General features: G+C 36.7%; 1 protein-coding gene across 1 annotated transcript in view; it reads left to right on the forward strand.

Annotated features, from left to right (window-relative positions):
* The window catches only part of LYST (lysosomal trafficking regulator), a 213,573-nt gene that overhangs the window by 25,399 nt on the left and 169,791 nt on the right, over positions 1–18,383 (forward strand). Inside the window, exons 2-3 of the mRNA XM_024252983.2 lie at positions 7,489–7,578; positions 10,730–10,928. Coding sequence (XP_024108751.2) covers positions 10,737–10,928 — 192 coding nt within the window. The 5' untranslated portion in view covers positions 7,489–7,578; positions 10,730–10,736. The remainder of the gene's footprint in view (positions 1–7,488; positions 7,579–10,729; positions 10,929–18,383) is intronic.

The raw sequence follows: 18,383 nt of genomic DNA on the forward strand, positions 1-18,383 counted from the left end.
GTTTTGAGCATTGCTGAAATTGGAATGAAAGGCATGGTGAATTTAGTCTCAGTAGTCACTGTAAAGAAGTTGGTCACTGGCCTAATAGACAGAGGACTCAGCTCACCTGGTGTGGAGTGGTTTTGCCCTGACAGCAGACTCTGCACACATGCCTCAGTTCTTCTTGTGTGTTCTTCGCAGGTGGCAGTACCATTTATCCAGTTAACCAAGCCAGTATTCAGAGAGTTGTCCTGATCCCTCCCTTACCACTCACTTCTCCATCCAATTAATCACCAAAATTGTGCTCATTTTAACTCTTGGATATTTAATAAAATTATATTCTTCTACTGTTGCTTTAGAAAAAAAACTCCTTACCATTTGCTTGGAGTATTACGCCAGTCTCCAAATTGGTTTTCATGCAGCTAGAGTTTTCTCCATAAAATGTGTCTTCCACATTGCCACTAGAATGACCTATGTGTTCAAGATTGACCACGCCACTCACATGTTCAGAATAATTCATGGGCTTCCTGTCACCTGTAGCAGTGAGTCTCAGCCCTGACTGTTCATTAGAATCACCTATGAAGCTTTTTAAAAATACCGATGTTTAGGTCTTGCTGTGGGTTTAGCAGATTAGGTTCTCCGATGATGGGGCCTAGACAAACTCTATAGGTGATTCTGATAAGACTCACTAGCCAATAGATTAAAGCCCAAGGTTCTTAGCATAGTGTACAAAGCCTTTCACCATCTGGTCTTTGCCAGCCACTCCCTCCATCCTCACTTTTCCTGTTTCTCATTTTGTAGTTGTGATACCAAACTTACTGTAATTTCCTCAGTGACTTAACTTGAGCTGCTGTTTCCATCTCTAATGCTTTTCTTCCCTTCTTTTCTCCCTTTACCTGTACAACTTCAATTTATTCTTCATGAAGCTTCCCTGGCCACTCAAATTGGGTTAAGTGCCCCTTAGCAGTACATAGTACCCTATATATTGATTTGCCTTTGCCACCATAATGTAATCTTCTTGAGGGCAGAGACTGGAATTACTTTATGTTCTTAGTGTCTGATACAAAGTGGTTGTTTTGTAAATGATAGCTGGCAGACTAATAAGCAGGAAGAGGAATATGGAACAAAGCCGGAATGTAGAGAAGTGGAGTACAGAGTTCCTAAAATTCAAAGAAAAGGTAGGTAAGATGCCAGAGATAGTCTCTTGAAGGGAAAGTGGTTGTAAGGTGATAATAGGCAGTATCTCTACTAAACAATTGGAAATAATATGTGATGGAAAGGGAGAGGGAAAGTGGCCACATGAACTGAGGATTTATTTTATTTATTTATTTTTTATTTTATTTTATTTCATTTTATTTCATTTTTTGAGACAGAGTCTCGCTCTGTCGCCCAGGCTGGTGTGCAGTGGCGTAATCTCAGTTCACTGCAACCTTCTCTCCCAGGTTCAAGCGATTCTCCTGCCTTAGCCTCCCAAGTTGCTGGAACTATAGGTGTGTGCCACCACACACGGCTGATTTTTGTATTTTTAGTAGAGATGGGGGGGGGTTCTCCGTGTTGGCCAGGCTGGTCTCGAACTCCTAATCTCAGGTGATCCACCCACCTTGGCCTCCCAAAGTGCTGAGATTACATGTATGAGCCACCGTGCCTGGCATGAACTGATTTTTAAATAATGTGCACAAGAAAGAAAGAAGGTTATGAAACCAAATGGGTGCAGTAGATCACGCCTATAATCCCAGCACTTTGGGAGGGTGGAGGTGGGTGGGTCGCCTGAGGTCAGGAGTTTGAGATCAGCCTGGCCAACTTCAGCCTGGGAGGCAGAAGTTGCAGTGAGCCGAGATCATGCCACTGCACTCCAGCCTGGGCGACAGAGCGAGATTCTATCTCAAAAAAAAATAATTATTATTTTTATTTATATACATACACACACACACACACACACATACATATAAAACCTATAGAATAGGAACACAGTCCTGGTAGAATAATGAGCTAAGATTTTGAAAAAGGTTGGGCTGACCTTTTACATTTTATATGTAGAGAACGAAAATGAGGCCAAGTGCAGTGGCTTACGCCTGTAATCCCAACATTTTGGGAAGCCAAGACGGGAGGTTCACTTGAGCCCAGGAGTTCGAGACCAGCCTGGACAACATGGTGAGACCCTGTCTCTACAAAAAGAAAGAAAGGGTGCGGGGGTGGGGGGTGGGGCAGTAGGGAGAGAGAGAGAGAGAATGAATATGACAAATAAATAATAGATTCTTACCAACAAATGGACCCAATAATCAGATACAGAGAACAAATGAAATTTCTTAGCTTTCTTCTCTTCTCTGACATGGAGAATGATCTACACACAGACTAATAAGGGTAGAAGTGAGAAAAATAAGAGGAGAAAATTGAAGCCCAAGATTGGGGAGGAGATTGTATCAGAACTCTGGATGCTCTAAAATGAATTCACATCTCACGGTCAGATTCTGAGAACATTTGTTAGTGTCATTGCTGAACTAATAATCTTTGATTAATTATGGTGAAATGTGAAAACTTGTAGAAGCCTGTGGAGAAGGAATGTTCTAAAATTAAAAAGAATGTAGATTCCATAGATTTTTGTAAACTTGATGTTACTTCCACAAAAGACTCTAGAGATGATTTTCAAAGATTTTCAAATATTATACTTAAAGAAAAGATAAGCAATAAAGGCTATGTGGGCTCTCTAAGAATTCACTCCAGATAACCCAGTTTCTACCTATAGATTCTACATTTACAGATTAGGAGAATGCTGCAGCTGTCATATATCTAGGTTCCCATAGAGTATTTGACAGTCTACCATTCTATACTTGGGAACATGAAGGAGAATTGGATTATAGTATAGGTATAGTTATTGAACAATGGAACTCAATCTTGGTTTAGTTACTCATTGGCAGCCTGGCAGGAAGTCTCTTATGGGCTGCTGTTTTTTTGACCTTGTTACACTCATCAGGTTAACACCTCCTTCCCACTTCTCACTCTCAGCTGGCAATCTTGCTGTTTATTGCACCAAGAAAATAGAAGCTCCTGAAAAAACTTCTTGGTCCTCCTATTGCCAAATATACTAATCTTCCTACATCTATACTCATATTCTCTGACATTCTTCTTATTCAATTAGATGAACTGCCACTGTTCCTTCCACTTGTACGTTGGCCCTCTTCGTTTTGCCTACTCATTGTTCCTAGAATTATCTCTTCTCATTCTAGTTTTTCATCTATTTTCCTTTCTGTGTCAGAGAAACATACTATGTTTCAGCTTAGAAACAAGCTATAATATTAATCAGCTTTTTTTTTAACCTCACTTATCTCATGTCCCCCTCAAGCCACCACCCATTTCCTTGCATGCTTTGTGGCAGAACTTCTCAAAAGAGCTGTCTAAATTGCTTGCCTTCATTTCCTCACCACTCTTTTCCACCCCACCAAGACCACTCTTTGAAAAGATTGTCAGTAACTTCCATGTTGCTAAATCCAGCGGTCAATTCCCAGTCTCCATCTTACTTAACTTCTCAGAATTCTCTTTTTTTTTTTGAAACAGAGTCTCACTCTTACCCAGGCTGGTATGCGGTGGCTCAATCTCAGCTCACTGCAACCTCTGCCTTTCAGGTTCAAGCAGTTCTCATACCTCATCCTCCCAAGTAGCTAGGATTACAGGTGTGCACCACCATGCCGGCTAATTTTTATATTTTTAGTAGAGATGGGATTTCGCCATATTGCCCAGGCTGGTCTTGAACTCCTGGCCTCAAGTGATTAGCCTACCTCACCCTCCCAAAGTGCTCTGATTACAGGCTTGAGCCACTTCACCCCCCAGCTTTCTTTCGGAATTTTTGATACCATTGGTTACTCTTTTGTGTTTCAGGCTTTCTTCACCTGGTTTCTGGGAGATACCACTCGCCTGATTTTTCTTCTGCCTCACTTGCTGTTCCTTCTCCGTCTCCTGTGTTGGATACTTACCCTCTCCCTTGACTCAGCCATGCTAAGCCCAGGGCTCAGTCGTAAAACCTCTTCTCTGCTCCCTTACACTCCTTCTCTAGGTCCCCACTGTTCATTATAGTAGCCCCTAGCCACATGTGGCTTTTGTCTGCTATATTGTGTGGCAGAAATTATAGAACAGGCTCATCATCTCAGAAAGCTCTGGTGAACAGCACTGCTCTGGGTTATTTCATCTGTCTAGTCCCGTGGCTTTAAAAATTTATTGATGATATCCTGATGATTCCCAAATTGATTCACTAGTTCCAGCTTCCCTGCCTGTTTTGATCTTCAGCTGCCTACTTGATTACTTAATTTCTAAGAAACCTGTTACACCTAACATAGCTAAAACTGAATGTTATTTTCCCTCCCAACTGTTCTTATGTCAGTCTTACCTATCAGTAAACAGTACTGTTCTTCACACAGGCTAAAAAACCTTATAGTCTTTTTTGGGTGGGCATTGGGAGGGACTTCCATTCTTGGGGAGAAATGGTTTCAGGGGAACACTTCTATTTCCTCTTTCCATGCTTACTTTAGTTCCTGAGAAGGAAGAATGGGTTGACTTTTTTCACTTTTTCTTTGCAATTATTTTTTACCTCTTTTCCTCTTGCACTCAATATCCAGTGCATCCAGCATACATTTATCTCAGTGGCTTGGAACACACATTTCCCAGATACCCACACAGTCCATTTACTTATTCCATTCAAGTTTTTGCTCAAATATTACTGCTTCAGACCTTCCTTGTCCATCCTATCTGAAACAGCATTCCTATCACTCTGTACCCTTACTTTGTTTTACTTTTTCATCGAATTAACATGACCTGACATTATAGTGTATGTTTGCTTTTCATCTGTCTCTACCTCACTATAATATATGATGGTAAGGATTTTGATTCTGCTCTAAACTCAGTGCATAAATTATAGCTTACATACAGTAAATGTTCAATAACATTTGTTGAATTAAATGACATATTGATGAAATTTCTGATGACATAAAATGAGATGTAGCTAATACATTAAATCAGTGTTTGTGTATGTATGTTTTGTTTTTGCTTGTTCATATTTTACATTTTACCAGTCGCTACATGAGAAAAAGTGAAACATTATTTTTCTGAGACGGTCATTTATATGATTATAGGCATTTGTTACTATGTTTTTCATTTATGGTAAATGCTAAGGATATAAAAATTCTAAGACTATCATTGGGGCAAGTTTTCTTTGTTATGACATTATAACAATTGTTGTATTAGAAATTGAAATTATAGTAATAAAGTTAGATTTAAAATTGGGCATTATAGCTATAAAAGGCAAAAAGTAATAAGACAGGGTCCCTGGCCTTAAGTAACTTGTGACCTAGAGGGTAAAACAGTCATAGATAAGTAACTACAGGGTGTGTCTATGTAGTTTGGAAACAGAGGCAAATATATAATGGGCTAAGGGCATCATTATTAAAGATGTATCTATACTTCCAGACGTTCTGGACACCTAGAATGATACAGGATGATAAAAATTAGAATACAGGTGTGTATAAAGAGTGCTGGCAGACTCAGGGAGGACACATGTGACTGTGCTGGTGGTTAGAATTATGATCTTGGATAAAATGAAACTGCATAGATATTCAAGTGAGGCTTTGTAAAATACAGAGATAAAGAAGCCATGCCAGTTTAAGAGCATTAGAGAAATCCCTCAGCTTGGCCTAGAAAATGTCCCTCGATAAGAGAAACAGACAGATCTAGCTGACCAGCTGCCAGCTTTCACTTCTTATGGCCACGCTGAGTTAGCTGGAATCATCTTAGCATTGCAAGATAGATGGCTCTACCTTGTGGTGGTCCAAGCTGGAGGGCGGTAGTAGTCAGAGCAACTACTATAATACCATCTTTAGGCTCACAGTTTGACCCAGAATTTCCCTTCCATAATTTTATTTTATTTTTTCCCCTTCCATAATTTTAAAGTTAAAAATATCTGCATGGGCTGGGCACGGTGGCTCACATTTGTAATCCTAGCACTTTGGGAGGCTGAGGCGGGTGGATCACCTGAAGTCAGGAGTTCGAGACCAGCCTGGCCAATGTGGCGAAACCCCCCCCATCTATTAAAAATACAAAAATTAGCTGGGCATAATGGTGGGCGCCTGTAATCCCAGCTACTCGGGAGGCTGAGGCAGGAAAATCACTTGAACCCAGGCGGTGGAGGTTGCAGTGACCCGAGATCATGCCACTGCACTCAAGCCTGGGCAAAAGAGTGAAACGCCTCTCAAAAAAAAAAAAAAAAAAAAATTTTGCATGATATTGATTAGCTCAGGAGGCAGCAGGAACAGGTATGGAAGGTGTGTTAGGACTATTCCAGGGCTGTTCCACTTGGTTGAGCCATTGATATACTGCTTTCTGATGCTCTGCCAGAGGAATGAGGGGGTGAGACTGAAATATACCCTGTGCTTTGATAGCTGTGTGCCCTGCTGTGGAGCTGCACCCATCAGGAAGGGATGTTTTTTCCTAATTCACACAAAGCCCTGCATTGTCTAACACAGCTGTTTTCTGCCTGGTTTATCTTCAAGTGCCTAGAATAATGTGTGGTACAAGAACTGGTTGGCAAGCTGAAAGAAACTTAAGACAGTTTTCCAGATTTGAGCATTTTGAAGTAATTAAAGATCACTCCTGAGCCAGGTACAGCGGCTCACGCCTGTAATCCCAGTACTTTGGGAGGCCGAGGTGGGCAGATCACTTGAGCTCAGGAGTCCAAGACTAGCCTGGGCAACACAGTGAGACCCCATCTCATTTTTTTTTAAATAAAAATAATTTAAAAAATCAATCTGATTTTAAAACTTGTAATTCAAAATATCTTCATGTTTGCCGCGTAACTATGATAAGGAAACATTCTTCATGCGTCTTCCTGGTAAGCACTGTAGAGAAGGGGAGAGCAGGTAACTAAAGAGAAATATCCTGTTGCTATCCCAGAAATAGAAATTTATCCTTTAGTCTTCTAGAAATAACCTTCGTTATATTCTACACAAAAGATTAATTCATTTAAAAACTTCAATAAAGATATGAAATTTGATGATGATTAATACATTGATGTTTGGTTTCACTATTGTCCAAGTTCTTATGTATCCTCAAATACCTTTCATCCTAACAGGAAAGTAATGGCTGTACCTAGGAACTTTGAGTTGAAAACCTTTTTGTCTTGATAGTATTTAGATATTCCACTGCCTCCTAGATTCTAGTGTTAAGAAGACTGGTCTAATTCTCCTTTGCAGTTAACTTGTGATTTACCTGGAGGTTTTAAGTTAAGAACTGGAAGAGTAAATGTAGAGAGCTATTATTGAGTTGCTTTTTCAGATCACTGTGTTCCAAGATTCCCTCTCAAGAGGAATTCTTGAAGTAGGCATTTTTTTAGTGTGCTCCTAAGATTTAAAAATTTCATTGGTGGTTTCATACATCATGTATGAAGACTGGCCACTGATTATGTCACAAGTTTGTTAAAATTATTTGTGGTTTACTATTGTGATTAATATGTTTGTCTTTTTTTTGTAGGTGAAGCTTTGTTCTAAGAATATTTGTTTCATCTAGTTTATGAGCCCAAATGATATAGACTCTAAATGTTACAGCAGTGGTGAAAGACTGGTAAGTATATAATGTAATAAATATTAACCATCAACATGATTTTGAAGGCTTGAAACTACATAATTATTTGACATTCGTTAAACCCCAAAGTTAAAACAGCTAAACTTTTCTTAGTAGAGATGGATGTATAGTTTGTGGTTTATTCATACAATGGTATATTGCATGATGGTTTAATGGAATGAACATAACATTAAGAGGAAAAAGCAAAGTTACAAAAGGATATATACAGTATACTATTTATATCGGGTTGTTGGCTATAACCTCATGTTATATATTCTTTGTTTCGGGGTACTTTAAATATTAGAAAAAATTTAAAGAAAACACCGTGCAATCATCTCTTCAGTTGACATTAAAAATGACTGAAAGTCATTCAATTAAATTCAATATTTCTGTTAGGAAGAGGTGAATACTTCCTAATGTACAAAGCAAAAGTGTCCCCATCACCACAACTGATGTTGTTCTGTTAGTGAAAACTAATACAATTAGATAGAATAATGGAAATTGTATGAATATTAGATAAGATAATTCAGAATTTTTGTTATTTGTAGATTATAGAGTATTATATCTGGGAAATTCAAAACAAAATAATAAAAAAGCTCAGAAGTTTAGATATATGATTATTATATCAAAAGAAATCCACTTCCTATGTGCCTACTATATACCAGTTTTAAATCCTAGAATATATAATGGAAAACAAAATCCCATTCATAATAATGGCAAAAATATAAAGCGCCTTGGAGTAAACCTAACAAGAAATATGTAAAACCTACCTTATGAAATAACAGCAATTTCTACTTCAAGGCAATAATAAGATAAAGGTGCAAGTAGTATAAGGGTGTTAATTGTAGCTTTGTTTATGATAATAAAAAGCTAGAAACAATCTATTAAAAATAAGAGATTGGCTACATAGTAAACTGTAATATAATGTAATATATGTAATATTTACCTGTAGCAGTATGCCATACAGCTATTAAAGAGTGAGAGCTCATGTGAAATGTTTTTCAATGTATCTAAATGAAATAAAAGCAAGTAATAGATCATGTATATACACTAACCTATTCATATAAACATGTATATATTTTAGGTACATTTTTAAATCAGGAAAAAACATACATTTCTGTTGAGATTATAATGCCTTTTACTGATATGGCATTAACTTTTATATCTAAAAATTTATATTGATTTCCATTATCTTAATTTCTAGAAGATAGACTTAGTTATTCCCATAATTTTTCAGTTTTTCACATTTTTAATGTTTCTAAAGTTGCAGTGTATCTTGCAATGGATGGTGTCTTATAAGCACTTGTGAAGTAGTTGACCTGGCCTGCACATGAGTGCACTTGATCATAGACTTTCGCATTGTCGGTGCTTCAGCAGATGTCTGTGCATTGCTGGTACTATACCTGTTGAGTTTTAAATGTTTTCCTGGTTGTTTTCTGAAACTTTCTGCTGATACCATCTGGTAAGATCAAGAAAGCACCAGCATATAAATTTATAGAATGACATTAGTAGCTTTGAAGGAAAATCCCAGAAACAATAGTGCAGTACTCTTAAGTGCTGTGTCATGAATGGTCTTGATGGCCCAGAAGGTGATATTGTGGGGAAATTTTATGTGATAAGAAGCATTGTGTCATAGTTTAATTATTTTTTAGTGGTGTACTAAGTAATTATGTATCCTAAAATTATTAACAGATTCAATGAAATAAAGTTGGATAAATATGAACTGAATATAAATTAGGTTATTGGATTTATTGAATAATTTTACTTTCTGAAAGCATATAAAGAACCAATATTAATATATAATAGAGGTTATTGCCGCATTTTAGAATGAGAGATGTACTTTATATTTTTCTGCCTTTCTAATATTCAAAAATATTAAAAATATTGATGTTTGTTATGCTAAAAGAGAGTTAATGTAATACATAGAATTCTGATGGGAATCAAAGAATTAAACTATGAGGTCCCAGAATGAACAGGAACTAAGGTAGTATTAGGAATTTCTCTGGTATTTCCCTTTCATGTTTATCTACTTCTCTTTGTATCCCGTTGGTTCATTTTTACCTAGTTGGCTTCTTCTGACCCTCAGCTACCTCAGAATGACTACCACAGCCCCATCTCTGTGTGACCTTTCAGCACATCAACTATATCCCTTTAGTTTAAATTCCCAAGAGAGAAAGAAAACCTGATTAGTCCAGTTCCTCTTTGCAACCCACACTATACAAGTCACATCTTGTGATGAGCATGGATTGTAGCTAAACTGGGGCCCAGAGCCTGACTGTGTCTCTTGGCAAGAGGCATAGTCATATGTGCGCTGCCCTCTCAGCAGGGACTGTGGGGAGGGCTTCCCCCTGAAGCGGGTGAAGGGAGGTGAGGCAATACATGTCTTATTTAACTTAACATCTCTACGTTAAACATCATTTAAAGGTTACTGGATACCTCAAAATTACTTTTAGCCCAGAGATGAAACTATTTTGAAACTCCTTGGGGATTTTGTTGTTCATGGTTTTTCCCTTCTGGAAATTTGTACATTTTTCTCTGTATTTATGTTCCCCCATTCTGTTTGCTGTACCTTATTTCCCTTAATCTTAAAATGTCACATTACCCTTTATTTGATTTAAATATGTCATAAGAAGTGAAGTGGCATAACTTTAGCTGTTAGAATTATTCAGTTTTTATTCACCTGATTGGAAATCCTTTTTATTAACTGAACTTTGGTGTTTGAAGAGGATGGGTCAGTGATTGTGGGCTCTATCAAGTGAAAAATGAGTTATATTTTTAAAATACCAATTTATTATAAAATATGTAAAGCAAGAACATTTATAAGTAATGGGTTTATTTTTATTGTATTTAAGAAAGAAAGTCTTCTCTCTTAAAAAGAGAAAATGTCTTCCGTCCAGGTGCTGTTACTTACCCATTCTCAGCTATGCTCAGATATTTCAAACCTGGGACTCATTTCTGCCATGGAAGGAATTATTTAAGAAGCAACTGACTAGGTCAGAACTATGCCTGAAAATATTATAGGGTTAAGTACCAATTCCTAGTAATTTTAAGCCAATCTTCAGTTAGAAACAAACAACGAAAACACATAGTTTTAAAAGTAAATTTGTATTTGTTTTCCTAATCTTTTTTTTTTGTAATACTTATTTTATAGCTCGGTCATGAGCACCGACAGTAACTCATTGGCACGTGAATTTCTGACCGACGTCAACCGGCTTTGCAATGCAGTGGTCCAGAGGGTGGAGGCCAGGGAGGAAGAAGAGGAGGAGACGCACATGGCAACCCTTGGACAGTACCTTGTCCATGGCCGAGGATTTCTGTTACTTACCAAGCTAAATTCTATAATTGATCAGGTAACATTTTTATATCAAATACTTATTTTCATCAATATATGATAGTTAACCATAGCTATATGGTTTTGGGTTACATAGTTTCTGAAGCCTCCTTGAGATAAAGTCCAGTCTTTCACGTTATTCCACTAAAAAAAAGGTGGACCTATTTATAACCATATTATTTGAATACTTTCAAAACATCTGAAATATCTTAGAATTATGAATTGCCTAAGAACTAAATGGTTTCATATATACTATGCTTTTTATCATAATATCAGTGAGATAACTATGGTTCTTAGTAGAAATATGACATAATCTTATATCCCTGTATCTTATGTCAGAAACATGATGAATTTTCATTTTCAATAAATATCAAGTATGTTTTTGAAAAATTTTTGGAGGCTGCTAGTTCTGGAGTGAAAGCAGAGTCTTTTTATGTGAACTAATAATTACTGAGTCCTTTAGCTTGTATACATCTAATTTTTCAAACGTTTTTGGCTTAAAGTATGGCATGACCATATGGTTTTGCTGTTTTCTTATTATAAAATTAACAGTTTTAAAACTAGTTGAGACTAGATGTTTTAATCTAACCTACTTTTACAGATGAGAAAACAGATCCAGAAACATTAAGTACTCACATAAATTAATTTTAAGGCCAAATGTGATTTATATCTTTATTTCATTTTAGTAGAAAATGAATAATTATTTTGTGAATGTAAAACTCTACAATCTGCTTTCAGGGAACTAATTAATATAGTTAGTTGAAAAAATAATAAAGTGTTTGTAACACCAATATGATGGATTTTTTTTAACACTTTGAATGTTACCAGCTTTAGATGTAAAATTGGCCATCATTAAATAAAATTTCTTTGCTATGAAAGCATTTTACTAATAAGTACATATATTGAGGAAATATGGAGACTAAAACAGTACCTCTGTTTTCACTGTAAGCTAAGGAACATAGCAAATACAAATTAGGAAGCATTTACTTGTCATGGAATTTTTCAGGACATTTGTAGGTTTATGGTTTTTTTTTAGAGACACAGAGTCTCGCTCTGTCGCCCAGGCTGGAGTGCAGTGGTGCGATCTCGGCTCACTGCAACCTCCACCTCCGGGTTCAAGTGATTCTCGTGTCTCAGCCACCTAAGTAGCTGGGACTACAAGTGTGCACCACCACACCCAGCGAATTTTTGTATTCTCAGTAGAGATGGGGTTTCACCGTGTTGGCCAGCTGGTCTTAAACTCCTGACCTCAAGCAGTCTACCCCCGTTGGCCTCCCAAAGGCTGGGATTACAGGTGTGAGCCACTGCACCCAGCCAAGTTTATGTATTTTTATTCTTTTTCATGAGTGTGATTTGTTAAATGAGTGATTAAATATAATTTTATTTTTATATATTTGTATGACTTTTCTGTAAATAAAATTTAAAATCAGAAAAAATCATGTTAGACCATGTGTAGTGATTTATTTTGAAATTTTGATTATTTAATATGTACACCATGCTCTGTTCTTCTTCTTCCCCACAATAAAAAAATTCAATGCTTTGTCTTTTTAAAAATATACCATATAAATAGCATCAGTAATAGTAAATGTCGAGGAATGACTCTAATAAAATATGTACAGTACTTCTGCATGGAATTCTATAAAACATTATTGAGAGAAACTAAAGAAGACCCAAATAATTGGAGCATTATATAATGTTCATGTATTGAAAAAATCAATATTGTAAACATACATGTTTTCTCCAAATCTGTAGATCCCAATTTAATCCCAATCAAAATCTTAATAACACATTATTAAAAATAACATTATTGAGATAATTCACATATCTTAAAATTCACCCATTTTATGTGTACAATTCAGTAGGTGCATCTGTACACATAAAATAAGTGCATCTGTCACCACAGTTAATTTTGGAATATTTTCATCACCTCCAAAAGAAACTCCATACCCTTTAGCTATCGTTCCCCTATCCCTTCCATTCCCCTACCCCTAAGCAAACACTAATCTACTTTCTATCTCTCCACATTTTATGCTTTCTCTTTTATGTCATGAAATGTCTTTTAATGTATTACTAAATGACTGAAATAATTCATGTCATAACAGCAGCAATAATTTTTCTTTTGGGAATATTTTGCTAGTCTGTAGTGTTAGCCATTCTAAAAGAATATGAAGTAGTATCTTATTGTAGTTTTAGTTCACATTCCTCTAACAACTAATGATGTTGAGCATTTTTTCATTTGCTTATTGGCCATTTGTATATCTTCTTTTATGAACGTCTGTTTAAAAGTTTTGTGCCATTTTTAAGGTCGGGTTATTTATCATCAGTTGTAGCAGTTCTTTATGTATTCTGGATCCAAGTCTATTGGATTCCAAATACGGTATTTTCTTTGCGTATATGGTAAAGAGAATACTTTCTCTTGTAAGTCATAAGATATATTTTAAGGTATTAAATGACTAAAATTATTTGGGTCATAAGTTAAATATTTTTTTCCTGTGGTGGTATTTTTTAATCCCTTCTTTCCACCTAGTCACTTTTTGGAATATCTGTAGCAATAATAGTAGGAACAGTAGATGTGCGTTTGGAGTGAAAATAAATAGCCATTTAAAACATAGGCCTTTATCAACATTTAGTTCTTTCAATTAGGAAATGGAGAATGAATTTTTGAGTTTTTAAGGGGAATTAATTGAATGAGATTTTATCATTTAAGATGAAATCATAACACTAGACACATAGTTGTATGTTTTAGGAGGAAATTTAGTTTTTCTATCTGTGCTTCTCATGAATAGGAGTACTTCTTGAGTACTCTGGGGTGATTTAAGCCCTTTCCCACCAACTGTAGTCCTTTTGCTTTATTAATATTTATTTATTTATTTTTGAGACAGAGTCTCACTTTTTCACCCAGGCTGGAGTGCAGTGGCACAATCATGGCTCACTGTAACCTCAGCCTCCAGGATTCTAGAGGTTGTCATGTCTCAGCCACCTAAGTAGCTGTGATTACAGACATGCGCCACCACGCCCGGGCTAATTTTTTAAAATATTTTTAGTAGAAACAGGGTTTTGGCATGTTGGCCAGGCTGGTCTCAAACTCCTGGCCCCAAGTGATCTGCCCGCCGTGGCCTCCCAAAGTCCTAGGATTACAGGTGTGAGCCACTGTGCCCAGCTTATTAATAGACATTTAATATAAAGAACTAAATAGACTTTTTATTGAGGTATAATTTGTATACAGTAAATGCACAGATAATGTGTATATAGTTAGATGAATAGTGACAAATACACCTCACATCAATAGTCCCAATCCTTTGGGAGGCCGAGGTAGGTGGATTACTTGAGGCCTGGAGTTCGAGACCAGCCTGGGCAACATGGCAAACCCCATCTCTACAAAAAAATACAAAAATTAGCCAGGTGTGGTGGTGTGTGCCTATAGTCCCAGCTACTCAGGAGGCTGAGGTGAGAGGATTGCTTGAACCTGGGGGGATCAAGGCTGCAGTGAGCCATGGTCGTGCCACTGCACTCTGGCGTGGGTGACAGAGTGAATTGAAACCCTGTCTTAAAAAACAAAACAAAATCCAAATATTTACACCTGTGTCATCACCACTCAGATCATTGTTTAGAATATTCCCGCTATCTTAGAAAGTTTTGTCATGCCTTTTTTTCAGTCAGTCCCTCCCCTTCACTCACTGCAAGACCACCACTGTTGTGACTTTTAGCATCTAAATGTAGCTTTGGAATCATGTAGTATGTACTCTCATGTCTCTGAAATTCATCCATGTTGTTGCATAATTCAGTAGTTCACTACTTTTTAATTTCTGATTAGTATTTCGTTGTAAGGGTATACTGTAATTTATTTAACCATTCACCTGCTGTTTAATCTTTTGAGCTGTATGCATTTGGCTATAATGAATAAAGCTGCTTTGAACATTCCTATAAAAGTCCTTGGATATGTTTTCATTTCTCCTGGGTGAATATGTAGGCATACAATTTGTGGGCAAAGGGTAATGTTTGTTTAATTTTGTAAGAAACTGCCCAACTGTTTTGCAAAGTAGTTGTACCATGTTTCATTCTTAACAGCAGTGTATGAGAATTCCAGTCCTGTATCCTCTCTAATATTTGATATTGCCAGTCTTTTTAGTGTTAGTCATTCTAAGTGAATATGAAGTAGTATCTCATTGTAGGTTTAATTTGCATTTTTCTGGCAATTAATGATGTTGAGCACTTTTTCTTTGTCTGTATTTATGGGTCTTTCTAGACTGCATTATGTTCCACTGATCTTTCATGTAGTCTTTTGTCAGTACCCTGTCTAGATTACTGTAGCTTTTATAAAAATAAGTTTGGAAATTAGATTTTGTAAGTTGTCTAATTTTGTTCTTGTTTTTAAAGAAAGTTTGGCCATTCTAGATCCTTCATATTTTCATATAAATTTTAGAATCAACTTGTTATTTCTACAAAATGCACACTAGGATTTCAGTTGAGATGGCATTGAATCTATAAATCAGTTTACAGAGAATTGACACTTAACAATGTTGAGTTTTCCAATGCATGAACATGATATCAAACTCTATGTCTTCTTTAGTTTGTTTCTCTGCACTATTGAGTGGTTTTCATTGTAGAGGTCCTGCCTGTTGTTTGGTTAAATTTATTCTAAATATTTTATTCCTTTTTGATGCTATTATAAATGGTATTTAAATTTTTTTATTTTCCTGTTTGTTGCTCATAGAAATACAATTGCTTTTCGTATGTTGATCTTGTGTCCTGTGCCTTTGCTAAATTCATTCATTAGATTTTGAAACTTTTCTGTAGATTCCCTAGGATTTTGTATGTAAATAATGATGTCATCTGTGAAGGACAATTTTACTTTTTTCCCAATTTGTATGCCTTTTATTTTGCTTTCCTGACTTTTGCACTGGCTTCTAGTACAAAGGCAGATGGAAGTAGTGAAAGTGGACATCCTGGTTTAGTGTCTGACCTAAGGAGAAGCATGAGGTATTTCACCATTAAATGTGATATGAACTCTCAGTTTTTCTTAGACACCTTTTATCAGAATGAGGGAATTTTCTTCCATTCCCAATTTGTTGAGAGTTTTTATACTGAATGGATGTTGAATTTTGTCAAATGCCTTTTCTGCATCTGTTGAAACTATCATATGATTTTTCTTTTTTATTCTGTAATGTAGGTGAGTTATCTTGATAGTTTTTGTTGTTGTGGTGGTTTTTTTTTTTTTTTTTTGAGACAGAGTCTCAACTTTGTCGCCCAGGCTGGAGTGCAGTGGTGCGACCTTGGCTCACTGCCACCTCTGCTATCCAGGTTTAAGTGATTCTCCTGCCTCAGCCTTCCAAGTAGCTGGGATTATAGGCGCCTGCCACTGCACCTGGCTAATTTTTGTAGTTTTAGTAGAGACGGGGTTTCACCATCTTGGCCAGGCTGGTCTTGAAGTCCTGACCTCGTGATCCACCCGCCTCAGCCACCCAAAGTGCTGGGATTACAGGCGTGAGCCACTGCGCCCGGCGGTAGTTTTTAAATGTTTGCATTCCTGGAGTAAATTCCATTTTGTTCATAATTTATTATGCACGGAAATTTTAATCCACTTATTCTTAGGGAAAAATACTTTTTTTAAATATCAAAAACATTCTTTTTAATGGTTAAAGATGACAAAGTTGAATATTTCTACCATACCACCATGCCCAGCCTATCTTTGCTTTTAATCTCGGCACCCGTATCAACTAGATGAGTGACTTTAGTTAGTCACTTAATTGCTCCAGAGCACAGTATCCTCATCAGTAACATAAGGACATTCAGCTGGATGACTTAAGGGATTCTTCCAATATAAAAATTGTCTCTGTGTGATATTTGAAAATAATGGCTTCTGGTTTCTTCTGTGCCCTATTGCCAACATATATATCAAAATTGGACTAGTATACATGACCATGTGTTATAAATACTACTTTTTAAAATTTCAATGATAAATAATTTCCATACCTATTGCACTCTGTGGATGTTTTATAAAGTTGTTACTTATGTTGCTGAGTAAAATGTGAAGTTTTACCAAAGGGGGTTGTACATTTATGAACAAAATGTAATTCAAACATTATAATAGGTTTTTAAAAATCTTTGGCTATTTTCTATGTAGGAGAGTACTTTATTCTTCCTACACTTTTGTAGTATTATCACTTTAATGTATAGTACTGCTGAAATGGCCTACCTGTAGTGATATATAAAATAAATAGAAAAATATCAGACCTTTAGAAGTGTGGCTACAGTTTATTCACTGCTTTACTCAGCAGACCATTAAGTACCTACTATGGCCCAGCACCTCTGCTAGATGCGGAGATGAAAGGACAGCGACTGTCTTTACCAGGAGCTCTTCTCTTTTGAAGAGATAGATAAATATGACAAAACAGTGTAAAAAGTATTTGGTGAATGTAGTGGAGAGGGGTCATCAGGAACTGCTTCTTAGATATTGACATCCCTAAGTAGGAATTGGCAATGTAAAGAGGCAGGAAACACCAGACCAGAGGAATTGCACATGAAAAAACACAGGGGCTAGAGAAAACGCAGCACATTCAATGAACTACAAGTAGTTTAGTGAAGTTACAGCGAAGACTGAACTTTGCTTTGCTTTTGGTAAAACGGGGATTGGCTAGTGGGGAAACCTGAAGGGCAGAGGCCATGACATGGCAAGCCTTGTATACCATGTGAAGAAGTCTTAATTTTATTCTGAAAACATTGGGGAAATTTTAAAGCAAGGGAATAGGCAATGAGAATTATTCTTCAGATTTGACAAGTGAGTTAATGGTAAAATTGGCAAGAGTTGTTTCAATAGGAGAATAATGAAAACTTTTAAATGTAGTAAAGGTAATAATAAATGAGCATTAATTTACTATATCTAGTTCTGCAGTTTCTATTCACACAGAAACCTAGTTCTATCTATGTATGATTGGTCTGACAGGAATGAGAGGATGTAGGGGATGTTGGCATTCCTACTTCTTGGAGTAGTGAGAGTGTGATCGCAGTGGAAATCTTAACCACTCGACAGTGGTGCTATCCATAGAGAGTAGATAATTCATTGAATTATTCCCCTTTTAATTAATCCACCAATTATCCACCCAGACTGATTGAAGCAATGAATATATCAGTTGATTGTGGTGTAACAGACCATGTTCCAAAACTTAGTGGCATAAAACAATGATTTATTTGCTCGTGATTCTTTTGAGTTGGCAGTTCTGGCATGGCTCAGCTGGAATAGCCACTTTGGCTCCTGAGGTATCAGCTGGTCTTACATCTGAGTTTGCAGTCAGTTAGCAGATTAACTGAGGGCTATTGGGTGGGGCTGTTGGCCAGACTGCCAACATGACATCCACATGGCTTCTCATCTTTCAGTAGGCTAGACTCAGCTTCTTTACATGATAGTGGAAACATTCCAAGAGGGTGCAGAAGCTGCAAGAAGTCACATAACAACATGTTGATCACATTCTATTGG

Source organism: Pongo abelii, chromosome 1 (genome assembly GCF_028885655.2).
Source record: "Pongo abelii isolate AG06213 chromosome 1, NHGRI_mPonAbe1-v2.0_pri, whole genome shotgun sequence".
In the NCBI taxonomy this organism is placed as follows: Eukaryota; Metazoa; Chordata; class Mammalia; order Primates; family Hominidae; genus Pongo; species Pongo abelii.